Source organism: Rhincodon typus, chromosome 24, assembly GCF_021869965.1.
Source record: "Rhincodon typus isolate 14 chromosome 24, sRhiTyp1.1, whole genome shotgun sequence".
Lineage (NCBI taxonomy): Eukaryota > Metazoa > Chordata > Chondrichthyes > Orectolobiformes > Rhincodontidae > Rhincodon > Rhincodon typus.
This window is the reverse complement of record NC_063355.1, coordinates 9353992-9370323: the sequence shown is the minus strand read 5'-3', so window position 1 is coordinate 9370323 and position 16332 is coordinate 9353992. Positions and strand designations below refer to the sequence as shown.

Here is a 16332-nt window from a genome sequence, read left to right as displayed (position 1 = left end):
TGCTGCTTGGCCTGCTGTGTTCATCCAGCCCTGCACCTTGTTGTCTCGGATTCTCCAGCATCTGCAGTTCCTACTATCTCTGATTCGCAGTTATGTCAGATTTGTGTACAACATTGATTCACCCTTGGTCAGGGGACTGCATCCTATTCTGGGTGCCTGACTTTAGAAAAGATCTGAAAGCATTAGAGACAGTGCTAGGAAGTTTCACGAGATGGTTTCCAAGATGAGGAACTTCAGTTTAGATTGGAGAAATTGGAGAAATGTTTAAAGCGTCCATTCAGTTTAGATGGGGAAAAGTTGTTCCCACTGGTCAGAAGGATTAAGAACAAGAATGCACAGATTTCAGTGAATTGTCAAATGAAGCAATGAAAACACAATGAGAAATGTTTTCACTGAGTGAGTGGTTAGGATCTGGAATGGATTGCATGAGTGTGTGTTGGTGGCAGGTTCAGTTGAGGCATTTGAGACAATTAGAGTGTTACCTGAAAAAGAATAATGTGTAGGGCCATGCGGAGGAAGTGGGAGAATGGCTCTAGATGCATCGCTCATCGGAGAACTAGCACAAACATGGTGGGCTGAACAGCTACCTTCTGTACAGGAACCATTCTGTAATTTGGTTTGAGTTCAGTCGCGATTTCAGGCAGCACCTCTGTACAACATGTGAGCAATACCTGTAGTGGTCTTCCAGGAAAAGTAATACAAGGACAAACTCTGAAGTCATTGGAGAGACAGTTGCAAGACAGAGTCATCCACAAAGACCTGCATGATATTCAGGTTTAAACTGATAAAGTGCCAAGTAACATCTGCTCCACGCGAGTGCCAGGTAATGACCATCACTATCAAAAGATAGTCTAACCACTTTCTCACAACATTCAATGGCATATATCATTGCTGAATTCCCACAATTAATGTCACTGAGGTCATTATGAAACTACAATAGAAATAATGTGGCTGCAATATTCTGAGGAGGTTAATTCATCTCCTGACTCCCCAGAGGCTGTGCGCTATTGTGGAATCACAAGTCGGAAGTTTTATGATATAATCTCCACTTGTCTGGATAAATGTAGACATAACAAAAGTCAACACCAAAGCCTTTCAATTGACCATCCCATTCATCACTTTAAACATTTACTCCCTCCAGAATTATCATCCATGTCTACAGTATAAACCATGTACGGGATGCTCTACAGTAATCCTATGGATGCTTTGACATACTTTACCACCTAGAAGGACAAGGGCAGCATGTATATGAGAAACATCCCATTTTCAAGGTCCCAGCTAAGTTGCAAGCAGTCCTGACTTGGAATGATACTGATATTCATTCCTCGTCACTAAGTCAAAATCCTGGTATATCTTGGATGACTGCACCGTGAGAGTAAGTTCACCAGACAGTTTGTAGCAGTTCAAGAGCATAGCTTACCATAACCCTTTTGAAGGTAATAAATTGTGCCTTTGTGAGTGACACACCCACATCCATAGAATTAATTTAAGAAATAGAATGCTGTGATCTGGAGGGAGATGGTTGCATGGTGTCTGGAAGAAAAAAAACTAGGTGAACCATTGACTTCCTTCACTGGATGTAGCATTGGCCTAGATTTTTGTGCTGGTGCCTGGAGTTGAGGCATCCGCCTTTAGCCTTTTGACTCAATGGCAAGCATTTATTTATCGCATCAGCACCTAGATCGGAAATTTTGAAAACTTTGAAGATAAGAAAGTAATGACAAGTTAAAAATGAATAGGGCCTGATGTGCTGTCTTCTCTGGAAAATCTGGAGGCTGTGATGATGTTGTGGATGACCATATTGTATATTAGACTTATTGAATATTCTGAATCTTTGCTTAAATACTTCTGTGAAATATTTTTGACAGAACGTTCTCTGTCTCTGATCAGAAATTCCAGGTTGGGATGGCCCTCATGCTGGGGTTAGATTATTTAGAGAACTCCAAGGGAGAAGGCTTGATCAGTAAAATGGACTTTTCTCATTTCATGTGATTGTCGAACTGTTCTTTGAGTGCAAAATATGGTGAGGCATAATGTTTAAAGTGGCGAATGGGATGGTCAATTGAAAGTGAGTGCAAAATAACAGCAAGGCAGGAAACAAATAGAAAGCTAGTCTGAATAAAAACCGAAAGAACTGCGGGTGCTGTAAATCAGGAACAAAAAGAGAAGTTTCTGGAAAAGCTCAGCAGATCTGGCAGCATCTATGAAGAGAAAGTCAGAGTTAACGTTTTGGGTCCAGTGACCCTTCCTCAGAACTCTGCCACAGAAACCTAATCTGTACCAGAACAGTCAGTCTCACTTGTACTCTCAACTTGGCCACATATAAACTGATTATAAAAGGCTAAACTAATTTGTGATGGATTGTTTTTCAGCATCAGATGCTATAAATTTGACAAAAATGGTTGGAATACTTCCAGAAGAAGTTTGTTTTTAAGAGTTCCAATGAAATCATCAGGAAGGTATCACAATGACTCAATTAAATGCTAACAGCAGAGTTTAGTCTGAATTTCAGAGATTACCAGAATGAAACACACAGTGAAATACCAGCAAGCTTATTTTGTCAATTTACATCTACGTGACCTTTTCAGGAAATTTTCATCTCTTTTCATTAAATCATGAATTGTAAGATAGCAGACATAATAGGGTCCATAATGCATTTTACCTATCAATAATGAATCATACCTGCTATTTCTAGGGATACTCTAGAGTGCTCCAGCTGTACCTCATGAGGCAACAATTGGAACAATGTGATCAGGGATAAAAAAGATGAGTGAAAAATGTTGTTTTGAAATTAAACTTAGATCAGACTTGGATAGTTTCTCCAAAAACTGTATTTTGACAAGAGAATATTTTCATTCCTGATCGGAAACAGTCTTTTTTTTCTCTATTCATTAATAGGATGTGGGCCTTGCTGGCTGACCAGCATTTCTTGCCCATCCCTAGTTGCCCCTTGAGAAGGTGGTGGTGAGCTGCCTTCTTGAACCATTGCAGTCCTCCTGCTTTGGGTTGACCCACAATGCCATTAGGGAAGGAATTCCAGGATTTTGACCCAGCGACAGTGATGCCACGGCGATATATTTCCCAGTCAGGATGATAAGTTGCTTGGAGGGGAACTTGCAGGTGGTGGTGTTCCCACATGTCTGATGCCCTTGTCCTTCTAGATGGAAGTGGTTGTGGGTTTGGAAGGTGCTGTCTGAGGATCTTTGGTGAATTACTGCAGTGCATCTTGTAGGTAGTACACACTGGTGCTACTGAGCGTCGGTGGTGGAGGGAGTGGATGCTTGTGGATGTAGTGCCAATCAAGCGGGCTGCTTTGTCCTGGGTGGTGTCAAGTTTCATGTGTTGTTGGGACTGCACTCATCCAGGCAAATGGGGAGTATTCCATCACACTCCTGACTTGTGCCTTGTTGATGATTGACAGGCTTTGAGGAGTCAGGAAGTGAGTTATTCACCACAGTATTCCCAGCTTCTGGCCTGCTGTTGTAGCCACTGTGTTTATGTGGTGATTCCAGTTGAGTTTCTGGTCAATGATAACCCCCAGGATGTTGATAGTGGGGGATTCAGTGATGGTAGCACCATTGAATATCAAGCGATGGTGGTTAAATTGTCTCTTATTGGTGATAGTCGTAGCCTGGCATTTGTGTGACACAAATGTCACTTGCCACTTGTCAGCCCAAGCCTGGATATTGTCCAGATCTTGTTGCATGTGAACATGAACAGTTTCAGTATCTGAGGAGTCACAAATGGTATTGAACATTGTGCAATCATCGGTGACCATCCCCAATTCTGACCTTATGATGGAGGGAAGGTCATTGATGAAGCAGCTGAAGATGGTTGGGCCTAGAACACAACCATGAGAAACTCCTGCAGAGATGTCCTCAAGCTGATTTTCACACTATGGGCAGCGTGGCTTGCCATAAATGTTATTTCATGGGAATCAATAGGAAATGGGGTGGGGTGGGGTTGGCAAGCTCTCCCCTGGTTGGAGTCATACCTGGCACATTGGAAGATGCTTGTGGTTGTTGGAGGTTAGTCACCTCAACTCCAGGACATCTCTGCAGGAGTTCCTCAGGGTAGTGTCCCAGGCTCAAACATCTTCAGCTGCATCATCAATGACCTTCCCTCCATCATAAGGTCAGAAGTGGGGATGTTTGCTGATGTTTGCACAATATTCAGCACCATTCGCGATTCCTCAGATACTGAAGCAGCCAATGTTCAAATGCAGCAAGATCTGGACAATACCCAGGCTTGGACGGACAAGTGGCAATTAACATTCATGCCATACAAATGGCAGGTAATGACCATCTCCAATAAGAGGGAATCTAATTACATTCAATGGTTTTATTGACACTGCATCCTCCACTATCAACATCCTTGGGTCACCATTGACCAGAAACTGAACTGGACTCACCATGTAATGTTTTGTTCTACTAGTGCAGATTAGAGGCTGGGAATGCTACAGTAAGTAATTCACCTCCAGACTCCCCAAAGCCTGACCACAATCTACAAGGCACAAATCAGGAGTCTAATCGAATACTCCCTACTTAGCTGGATGGGTTCAGTTTCGACAACTCAAAGCTTGACACCATCCAAGACAAAGCAGCCCATTTGATTAGCACCGCATCCACTCCCTCCACCACTGACGCTCAGTAGCAACAGTGTGTACTGTCTACAAGATGCACTGCAGAAATTCATCAAAGATTCCTGGATAGTGCCTTCCACGCCCCACGAACACTTCCATCCAGAAGGACAAGGGCAGCAGATAAATGGTAACACCACCACCTGGGCACCTGCAGCACATGGACTGCAGTTTAAGAGGGCAGTTCACCATCACCTTCTCCAGAATAACTAGGGACAGGCAATAAATGCTGGCCAGCCAGTGATGCCCACGTCCCACAGTGAATAAACACATTTTTAAAAATCTGTTTATTGTGCAGATTTCAAATGTCATAGTCATACAGCACAGAAACAAACCCTTTGGTCCAACCAGTCCATACTGAATATAATCCCAATTAAACTAGTCCCATATATCTGCTCCTAGCCCATGTCCTTCCAAACCTTTCCTATCATGTAGCTGTCCAAATATCTTTTAACTATTGTAATTGTACTTGCATCCACCAATTCCTCAGGAAGTTTGTTCCACACGCAAACCACCCTCTGTGTTAAAAAAAAAAAAAAAAATCTTCTTTTTAAATCTCTCTCCTCTCGTCTTGAAATCCCCCATCCTAGAGAAAAGACACCTGCAATTAATTCTATCTCTACCTCTCATTATTTTATAAACTTCAATCAGGTCGCCTCTCAACCTCCTACACTCCAGTGAAAAAAGAGTCCCAGCCTATCCAGTGTGGAGCTGGAGGAACACAGCAGGTCAGGCAGCATCAGAGGAGCAGGAAGCTGACATTTCGGGTCCGGGACCCTCCTTCAGATTTTCAAAAGAGATATTTTGAATTTAATGTTTTTACCTAATGTGTAGCAGTTTGAAATAAGCTATGGGATAAGGCACTTCAAATGGACAAATTGAATAAGTTCAACAGATTTATGCATTTCTGGAGAGTAAGAGGATTTAGTGTATTGTGAGAAATCTAGCCTTTGAAATCTATCAAAAAGGAATTTTCCTACTGCCTATTTATTTCCTTAAAGTTCTTAGAATATTATTAAACTATTCTAGTGGGTCTGAACTAATTCTTCCTGCTGCGTTTTGCCAATGGTGGAACAGATCTTCAACTGAGCCATAACCAAGGAAGTTGATAAGATATCTATGAGCTGGTAAATAGTTTGGTGTTGGCTCTTCCAAACGTCTTCCAGTTACATTTGCTCAGCATTTTAGTAGACTGCCTCTTTTGTCTTTTGTTGAAAAGTGAAATTCATGCCAGTAACTGATGATGTACAGACCTGATCTGTGATGAGAACTTAGGTCAGCCCTGGAATGCAACTTTCAGGAAAATGTCTATGGCCTGGGTTAAGTTGGGCAAAGGCTAGATGTGAAGCACTTCACTCCTTCACAATCCATTCTGCTCCTCTCCTCTTGAGAGTACTGACCCTTGGATTATATTTCTGAAAATTTTGCACCTCTCTGGTACTTCGTTCCACTTTCTGCAAAACCCTAGACAGTTACCTTTGGCTCATTAATCAAGATGGAGTGGGTGGTGTATCACATCTGATCCAGTTTTTGTCCAATGGCCCCATGTGAACTTTATAGATGATATTACATGGTGACTTTGAATGAAAAAGTAGTTGACTTAACCCATGCTAGCCCACAGCCCTTGCCCTGAGGCTAATTCTAGTTTCCCTAACATTGGATCTTACAGGTCTCAGTGATTTAGTTTCACATAGAGTAATGCATAGTCTTCTGAAACTCCTTCCAATGTGTGACATAGTTGGACATTAAATATGGCAATATAATGTAAAGGTAATATTCTGAGTTTCTGTTTCAGGAAGAATGATATGGAAATGGAATTGGCCAAGTGTAAGATTGACATGATGTCACTCAACAGCCAACTCCTTGACGCAATCCAACAGAAACTCAACCTCTCACAGCAGCTGGAGGCCTGGCAGGTAGGTCAAAGGGCAGGGTGATCCAACACCAATCTTAACATGGTATCTTGAATCTAAATAATAACCAAAAGAGCTGTGGATGCTGTAAATCTGGAACAAAAACACAAGTTTCTGGGAAAGTTCAGCAGGTCTGGCAGCATCTGTGCAGAAAAAATCGGAGTTAACGTTTCGGATCCGGTGACCCTTCCTCAGAACTGATGGTGGCTGGGAAAATGTCGTCTTATATGCTGAAAATAGGGAGGGAGGTAGGGTAGGGAGTAAACAATAGGATAGAGCCCGAAGAGAGAGAAGAGCACTTGATAGACAAAGGAGTTGATAATGATCTGGCTAGGAGGGTGAATAGCTGTTAATTGGGACTGTTAGTGACTAACAATAGGTAGTATGTAATGGCAGGCTATGTGATAACAAGGTCTTGTGTGTTGGGTAGGAGGCTAGGATATGGGAGAATTTAGGCCCTAAAATTATTGAATTTGATATTGAGTCCAGAGGGCTACAGGGTCCCTGAGCAAAAATGAGGTGTTGTTCCTCCAGCTTTGAGCTTCGCTAGAACACTGCAGCAAGCCAGAGACAGAGATGTTGGCCAGGTAACAGGGTGGTGCGTTAAAGTGGCAGGTAACAGGTAGCTTAGGGTCTTTTTTGCGAGCAGAACGTAGATGTTCTAGGAAGGTAGGTTAACTCTGATTTTTTTCTTCACAGATGTTGCCAAACCTGCTCAGCTTTTCCAGAAACCTCTGTTTTTGTCTCTTAATGACTTACATCATTATCACAGTTTAATAAACCTAAAATCAGTTCCTAATGAGGCTTCACTGTTTCAACACAATCATTTGGAGGAAAAGTTGCTTAATATGTGACGTGTTGCAATAAGATTATTTGTATCCAACGATAGGTTTCTAACAATATTTCCTGTAATAACTTATCTTTCTCAAACGACGATCCTTTTTTCCACCTTTTATGAATTTGGGAATATTGAGAGAATTTCACTGGTATATGCTGATCCTGTTAAGAGAATCCTTGAAATGTAATTTCAGTTAATATGATGGATCTCTTACCTGTTACACTGACAACTGCAAATCATCTCATTAACTTGTCTTCAACTCCATGTACCTCTACCTTCTGATGTGAAATTTCAACATCGGCATTCTGAAGATCTAAGAGTTTTTCCACCCGTTAAACATCTCCAGTCGACTATTTTTCACTTATATCTTCTGTGATTTCTAGTGATCTGTTCATAGTAAACCATAATGCTTCCTCTTATACACTGTCTAAGCTTGTGTAACACATGAACATTAACCTTTGAAATTTTGAGTATTTCCACCTCCACCACTGTTAGACCAGTCCAGCTTAGCCATTTTGATTTGGAATCTGGGTGAATAAATTTTGTGCTCATATCATCTAGGAAGGAATAAAATATTCCAACATTATATTTTAAAATGTGACACATTATGGGTGGCACATTAGCTCAGGGACCTGGGTTCAAATCCACCCTCAGGCGACACTCTGTGTGGAGTTTGCATGTTCTCCCTGTGACTGTGTGGGTTTCCTCCCACAGTCCAAAGATATGTAGCTTGGATGGATTGTCCATGCTAAATTTCCCCTGGTGTTCAGGGATGCGCAGGCTGGGTGGGTTAGCCGTGAGAAATGCAGGGTTACTGATTCAGGGTAGCGGAGTGGGTCTGGGTGGAGGATTTTCACATGGTTTGTGTAGAGTCAATGAGTCAAATGATTGATTCCACAATGTAGGGATTCTGTGACTCTATTCCCCTAAGGTGAATGCTTTGAACTGAATTCAGTCAAAATGGCAGCTAATTTGGAATGCTGCATGTTGCATCTAGTGAAAAGAAAATACAAGAACCTTCTAAATAAAAATTAATGGGCATTAAAATGTTGCAATAAGTCCCAATCCTGAATATTTAGTTCTAATATGCTCGCTACTATTACACTGTTTAAGCACTGATCCTGAAGCTGCATAAGTGAATATTGAAAATGGGAGACTAGAATGAACAAGTTTCTTCCACACATTATACACTCGTCCTTGAAATATTAGTTTATAATTAATGATGCCACCCACTAAACGTTTGCTCACATTTGATCCTGATACCTGATAGCTCCTTTTTACTTCATCGAATGGAAGGTCAGACTCCATTTGAACAAAGCACCATTATGAAAATTGTAAGTAAATACTTAGGAAGTAATGGAGATGGATTTCAAAGGATGTGACCTGGAACCATTGAACAGGGGATTCTCTTAAATGGATGCATTTGCATAGTCAGTCACTCGATTTGATTTTGAGTGTCTGGGTATTCTCACTGTCTAAGTATAAATGTGATCACCCTTGGATCCCCACAGGGATTTACAGAGGTACCTGTACTGTGGAAGTTTCTGTATGAAAATGGGAATAAGCTGGGTGAATATGGGGATTTGAGGAGGGCAGTGTGTGTTAGGAACATCGTGGTTAGTGCTGCAGTGGTATTGCATGTCTGTCCATGTAACACTTTTAATAAATAATCCAACAAAGAAACGCTTTTGTTCTTGTTGCTTCAGAGTCTTGTGTTTTCTTCCCTCTTTTCCTCCCTGCTGCAGTTTGCTTCCTCAGGGCTTTTCACTATCTGGCTCCTCTGGTTTCTCATCTAGTGGCCTTTCCCAGCTACTGTACAAGCAGACTATTGTAAGCCCCCTCCTGCCTCTGAGGTGAGCTTTAACTGTCACATCTCACCCCATCTACTTGTTAGAATGTCTCCCCATTACATCCACTCTTCATCTTTAGCTATTCCTGAGTTTTGAATGTTCCATTCTCACCAGGTCTCTTCAGCCATTTCCATGTGATACATCTATGAGTGATAGGCAGACTGAGCTTTGGCTTCTCAGGTTTGCTGCAGGTAGCTGATGGGTTTTACAGGTCAGCAAATGCTTGGAAATTGACCATCAGAATTATCTCCCATCACGCTTTCCTTCAGATCTGATCAGCTTTGTTCCCACTGCAATAAAACTTGTTGTATTTGTTGTGATATTTATTGCAGATTGTTTCACCAGAGATCATGCAACTGTCAATTCCACTAAGATTGATTTCTGACTGGTGAATGATCTGTATTTAGAATAATAATTGCAGCAGGCCCTTTCCTTATGCTTTATACCTAACCCATGTTGCATTAGATGCACACAGCTGGGTTGCCCTTCCTACTAACATCCTTCAATGTGTTTGGCCAAACATACAATGTGTAAGACAGATACTGTATTCACCACTTCAGGGCAAGCCAAGAACATGCAACAGATTCCTTTCACTGTTGGAAATATTTTTGATCATTCCAAGGGAGGTTTCTGGTGGATAGTTGTGCTTTTATGATTGCTGAAAATTCAAAATTTGCCACAACTTGATCTAACAGAGAATTGGTCTAGGTAACTGTGTTTCAGGAAATGATGATTTCTAAATGCTGTCACGTTGACCAGTGCACATTGGCACTGTAATAGAGATGAACTGAGGACTTGGTTGCAATATGCACAAGTCCTCCTCTTTACTATCTATACAACACTAACCATTCCCTGACTCAGCTCCCCAATCCTGACATTCCTTACTCTGCACAAAAGCTATTTTAAACTCCCCTCTTTGCCCTTTATTCCAAATCCTCCCTGTACCAAGTTTCCTAGCTTTCAGTGGACAGTACCTGATCTTCCTGTGCCTCAGTTTTAACAATATAGTAAGCTTAGCTGAGCACTTACCTCGTTGCTGATTTTTGTTTTTCTGTCCTTCATTAACCTATTCAGTACTCACCACTGTATGTATAAGGTGTATTGTTCCACAGTCCCAAAGTTCTAAATATACCACCCCAGCCTGTTTGTCAATAGCACAGAGACGTAGCCTGCAGCAACATCTGATTTGACCATTGTCGTGCTCTGTGAGGTAATCTCCAGTCAGTATAATTATAAATATGTGGCACATGCTGACTTCTGTTCCCCTCCTTACAGGATGATATGCACAGGGTCATTGACCAGCAGTTAATGGACAAACAACAGAGAGAGTGTCGTCCGCCAGCTCAATCCTACAGGAACAGCTGCAGCATGAGGCACAAAGTCATCTCCTCAGTGAAACTGGAACGAAACCGACAAGAGCTCGTTGGGGCAGAAGGGAAAAGTCCCTTCTCGTTTTTCAAGAAGAATTAATTTTCATAGTAATTGTTAAAAGGGACAATTTTGGAGTTGGCAGGGCTTCAAAGAGATTCTTTGTACAAAGAGTGTTCCATTGAATGGGAAGAAAATTTATGCTTCCTGGGCTCAGGCAATAGTTCCATTCACCCGCAAAAGGATAGCAGGTTGGCAGAGTGGAGCAAACCGTGGGTGGTCGAACAAGTCAGGTAGCCTTGTTACTAGAGATGTTCTCTGCTTTTACTGGTGCCCAAATGGTCTTTGACAAAGGTTCTTGTACATGGAGTTTTGCACGACCATACTGTACATAACGGGTTAAATCAAATTGTGTTGATAAGTTAAATTATTCTCACAAAAAGAGAAATGTAAAAGAATGTAAATGTGCAAGAAATGAGTTAAAGAATGTCTGATTTGTGAAGGACTGAATGTTTGTATAGTATTTTATGATGGACTGGTTGCCCTTAAAGAATTGTATGAGACAGCAAACCCATATGCATCCATAGCAAGAAATGTACTGCACCCTCTGACCATTGCACTTCAGATGATTCATATGGAATATTGCTGCATGTGCATGTAGGTGTGGACAGTTCACTGTGTGCCTGTGGAATATAGTGTTTGTGTGAGTCATGCCTGTTCAGTATAGTGTAAGATAATTCACTATGCACAAGTTCAGTGTTGAAGTGAATTTTGTGTTGGTGTATAAAGTGCTCCATAATAACACCTTGACAGAAAACCAATGGGAACCAGTTCATTATGCGAGTGCACAGTTGTCTGACTATGAAGTGTTGGTCGGTACAATCGCTGTACTGCAGCACATCCCGCTATGGTACGACATAGGCTCATGGTGGATGTTTGTATGTGAAATATGGCACGACTGCTGGGAACCTGAAAAGTACAAGAGACTATGGAATGTTTGACAGCAGCCGTAAAGAGAAAAGATAGGTTCATGTTTTGTGTGGAGATGTATAATCAATACAACAAAAGGATTGTTGGCTGACACATTCTGGCCAATTGTGAGACTGTCATTTGGGTGTTGTGTTAACTGGGTGCCCATTTGGGGAAATTGCAGGCGTGTGATGTTGAAGAAGAGAAAAGTTAATTAACTAAAAAAATGACTGAACGTCCACAATTTCCAATGTAGCTGTCCTGTGGGCATCCAAATGCAGAATCATTGTTAATCTGTCCTTTCTCTTTTCAGATGCTGATGGAAGCATTGTGTACTTTTAGGATCTTCTGTTTAAATTTAACATTCAGTGAAAGGTTGGATACAAAGTCCCATCCAGTATAGTTGGGTTGTGTCTGCACTGTATAATGTGGAATCATGCAAGGTAGAATGTAGATTGAGATAAAGTACTTTTTGCCTGATCAACATGGAACAGTGCACTGTATGTATATAATGTGTTGGACAGCACAAGACTAGTGTAGATTTATGCACAAATATACAAGTTGTGTGGTATGGTTTGAAATTGCAGACGGTACAAATCTATTAACAGATTGATACAATGCATGATAATGTTGAGTAAGCAGGTGTCCCTGGATAACAGCATAGGATGGTGCATTGTGTACTCTATGGTCAGGGTCTCTATCCCTAAGCAATATAGTGTAGGAGATAGATTGGGATAACAGATTATATGCCTGTTCATCCACTGAGGACATGCATCATGTGCTGGAAAGTATGAGCTTGTTCTGCGTCTTTAGAGAGTAGAGTGGTGGAGAGTGACAGGGAGTGTTATAATCTATTATTATAATTATAGTAGTGTTATAACCTGGGAAAGTATACATGTGAAGAATTGTGTGGAATCATGTGGTATGTACGTACATGGTGTGAATAGTATGCTTTTTGCTTGTGAAGTAAATTGTGTGACAATGCACCCTGTGCCTATACACCCCAGAATGATAAACACACTGCATTACTACTAGGGAACTGAGTAGTGTGTGGTTGCCTGTAGAGAGCTGTGTTACAATGTGCTGTGAACATATAGAATGTCAGTGCATCATTTCTGTGCCATATGTGATGGGCACAGTATCAATCGTTCTGTTTCGTTTTTGGAGTGCACAGGCAATTGTAAGTTAGTGACCTCTTTGAATGTTCATGCACAGCAGCACATGTGTAGTACTTTACAGGGACCATCCTGTGCATGACCTGTGTGGGGATTTTAGAATCACTGCCCAGCCTTGCAGATTTGAGGGTGAATTGTCTGTGCAATATGGTGCTGGGTAATGTATATCTGCCTGTAATACACAGTATTAAATATACTGTACACCTTGAACGGTATTCTCTCAGACTGGTGTATGATAGTGCACCATGAACAGTGTATTGTTGCATCTGTGCATCATCTACCTACACAGTAAAGGATACTGCACTCTGTACCTGTGCAGTAGTGTACCACGTGCCTTTCCAGTTGTGTGTGTGTGTGTGTGTGTGTGTGTGTGTTTGTGCGCGTGTGCGTGCGCGCCTGTCTGATAATGCGCCATGTGCATGTATATCTAAAAATATATCCTGCGCATGTCCACTGTGGTGCGGGCTAGTGTAATGTGTGCCTGAAGCCTATATAGTTCGCTAGTGCACCACGTATGGTATGTGAAGAATTGTCATGTGCTTTTATGTTATAATGACACAATCCACTGAATGTCACCTCACTGTTGTCTGGAGTACTGTTACGTGTGCTTGTGATATTTACAATGAGATTGCGTGCTATTTGCCACTGCAGTGTCTATGGTGCAATGGCACCACCTGCTGTATAAGATAGCATGAGGAATGGGGGTTTGTTATACACTACAGAATGGGAGAGTGTACTCGGTGCCTATACATGATAGTGGGTTGTGAATGCAGTGTGTGCCTGAATGGTACGGTTGGGTGTGGGATTAGGGTAAACCTGACCTGTACAGCAGCTTGCCATGAGTCTCTACAGGCATAGCATGGTTCTTAGCTGGGAGTGGTGAAGCAGTATAATCTGGATATATTTCTGGGTGCCTTTTAATTGCAATTGTATAAGGCACAACATAGAGTCTTATGTAGTGTCCACAGGTGGACCATGTGCTTAATCAGTAAAATGACATGGAGTAGTCTACTGTTCCTCTTTAGTACTGTATGCCTGTGCAATAAGTTTTAGCTATTATTTAGAGGGAACATGAGCAGACTAGTGAAAACAAATGGTTAACACAGTGAATTTGTGGTTGAACTGATGGGATGTAACACTTATTCTGCACTCGCTATATGTCACTCTAGCTGTCGGGTTTATTGCACCTACCCCAGCGATTGTAACCTAAATATCAAAAATGAAAGTGAGCCATGCAGAGCAGGGAGGTTTCAGTTACAATCTCTGCACAGTCCTAAACTAACAAACATTGGTCAGGACAGCAGTCGGTGCTTGACCTTTACCTCCTCCCTGGACTGGGGCGTTATCAGTTGATTATTGCTTTAGTCAGTAATATTGAAATGCTGAAATCTGTGAGTTTGTGGATAAATGCTGAGGGTAGGATAAAGGCTCAGCTGTGAAGTCATTCTGGTTTAGATCACCTGTCTGAGCTTGTAGTGATCAGCACCTTCAGGAGCAGGGGTGGGGGGATGAGAAGACTAAAAGATTATATTTCTGTGAATATTGATGGTAATACCATTTTGACTGGACATTTTAACACGGTTACCATGCAAAACAGGTCAAAGTGCAACCCCAGTCTTACCAGTTGAAATCTAAGCAAACACAAAAGTAAAATACTGTGAATGCTGGATACCTGAAATCAAAACAGAAAATGCTGGAAAATACTCCGTAGGTTTGGCAGGATATGTTGAGAGAGAAACATTAACTCTCTTTCTTTCTCCCTAAGCCAAACAATCTGCACAGAACCAGGCTGACAAGTATATATTGTCCCACTATATTTTTACTCTAAGTTCACTTATTCCGTTGTATGGTGTTTAAACTTTTCACTTCCTTGCTATATGCTCTTTTTTTCAATGAGAATTAGTGTCTCAGCAGTTACCAAAATGCAAAAGGCAGACTGCCAGTATCTACCTTGATTGTGCAATAATAAAATGTATTTTAAGTTGTATTGATTGTAAAATTGCCACCGATCCACTGTTACGTTCAGTATATGTTAGACTCTTTCCAGTTATGGCTGGGACCTGCTCAGCTCTGTCAGAATTGCCTAAATACACATCTCTCAGAAGATCTAGATCCTTCTGACAGTCATGAGGTCAAACTGTTCAGAATTGAGGTTCATAAATTGTAAATCCACTTTCTGAGATTCACTCTTGTGTTTTACAATGTCATCTGAGCTCCTTTTTTTTAGGTCACTGCCTTAAAATATTAACCCTTTTTGGCACAGGGTTTGACATTTTTAAGATTTGGACCTTTGCTGCACTCAATATATGTATTGACTGTGATATTCAGGGGCAGGGGATTTAGTGACATGACCATTTCACCTAAGCCATTTGAGAGGACCCCAGACTTGCTTCCATTCTACCTTTAACCTCACAAGCAACCATAAAGAACTCCCAGCACTGCTTAAAGGAACCATGTTCTGTCACCAGGATTCCTACTTGGGCCAGACAACGTGCAAACTGCTCACATCTGGACTAAAATGAACAATGGTGCATCCACCCAACAGTTCCGTTACCCAGTATTCTAATCCTACAACACACTTTTATAAAGCCTTATTGACAAAAGGAGTGAATAGTGCCAACCCAACCCAGTTAAAGGGAATTAATACAGAAACAGCTGGTGTCAGTGCTCCAGGAGCCAGTTAACTGCCCAGTTTCTGTGTTTGCAATCTCTATTTTATGATATATTAGTCAGGGCTGTGAACAGCTCATGTATTGATTAAATTCCCACCAGAGTGGGGAGCTAAAGAACACCTCACTGCTGAGAAGCAATGGATGTCACAGAGTGGCTTAAATTGGCTGTATATAATATAGAGCTTGGATTCTTTTTCTATATTGAAAAGGTTTCATATCAGTATAGACTATTTGTAACTGAAATACAGTTTACTGTTTAATTTGTATATGAAGAGAGATACATAATACAAATGCTTATTTTTTAGTAAAAATGCTGCTGCCTTTTTATAGTCTTGTCTTGTACCGAACTTGAAAAGCTCCTTAAACAGATATTTCTATGAAGTGTGTCTGTTCCAGAGCCACTGTAATAATAAAGACTAATGTGGACAGGAAGTTGGTGTGCTATCGGCATGTTCTTGCACTTGGGGCTGTTTTATCTGTGTTCTTGAGAGTGGAAATGAATTCTACATGAATGGCATGGAGGTTGAATGCACTGTTCAGTCTGTTATTCAAACGTCCAAAGTTTAAACTCGGTGTATTGTTGTGTTACTTGGTCTTTGCCAGGTTGTGCATCACCAGCCTAGGTTAAGGAATAACACAGACTGAGCAGGAGGGAGAGTGGTGCTCTGTGTGTGTGTGTGTGTGTGTGTGTGTCAGGGTGGGGGCATGGACCATCCCCACTTTGGACCATGCTCTAATGTTCTCACTCGCTGTCCAGACGCACGTATTTTAGATGCCACCCAGACAGCTGTGCACCCCTCCGTGGCTCCTCGGGTATCTGTGCAGTCAGGTGGAGCGTGGGCACCTGCGCTACGTCTCTTGCCAAACACTTGACTCTTACACATAAAGTTAAATCTGGCAGAGCTGCT

At 41.5% G+C, this 16332-nt stretch overlaps 1 protein-coding gene across 2 annotated transcripts in view; it reads left to right on the top strand.

Annotated features, from left to right (window-relative positions):
• Positions 1-15845, top strand: part of bicdl1 (BICD family like cargo adaptor 1) — a 298028-nt gene extending 282183 nt beyond the window's left edge. For both annotated transcript variants that reach the window (XM_048611331.1, XM_048611330.1), the window contains 2 exons: positions 6435-6555; positions 10516-15845. In XM_048611331.1, coding sequence (XP_048467288.1) covers positions 6435-6555; positions 10516-10710 — 316 coding nt within the window. In that variant the 3' untranslated portion in view covers positions 10711-15845. The remainder of the gene's footprint in view (positions 1-6434; positions 6556-10515) is intronic.
• Positions 15846-16332: the final 487 nt, after the last annotated feature.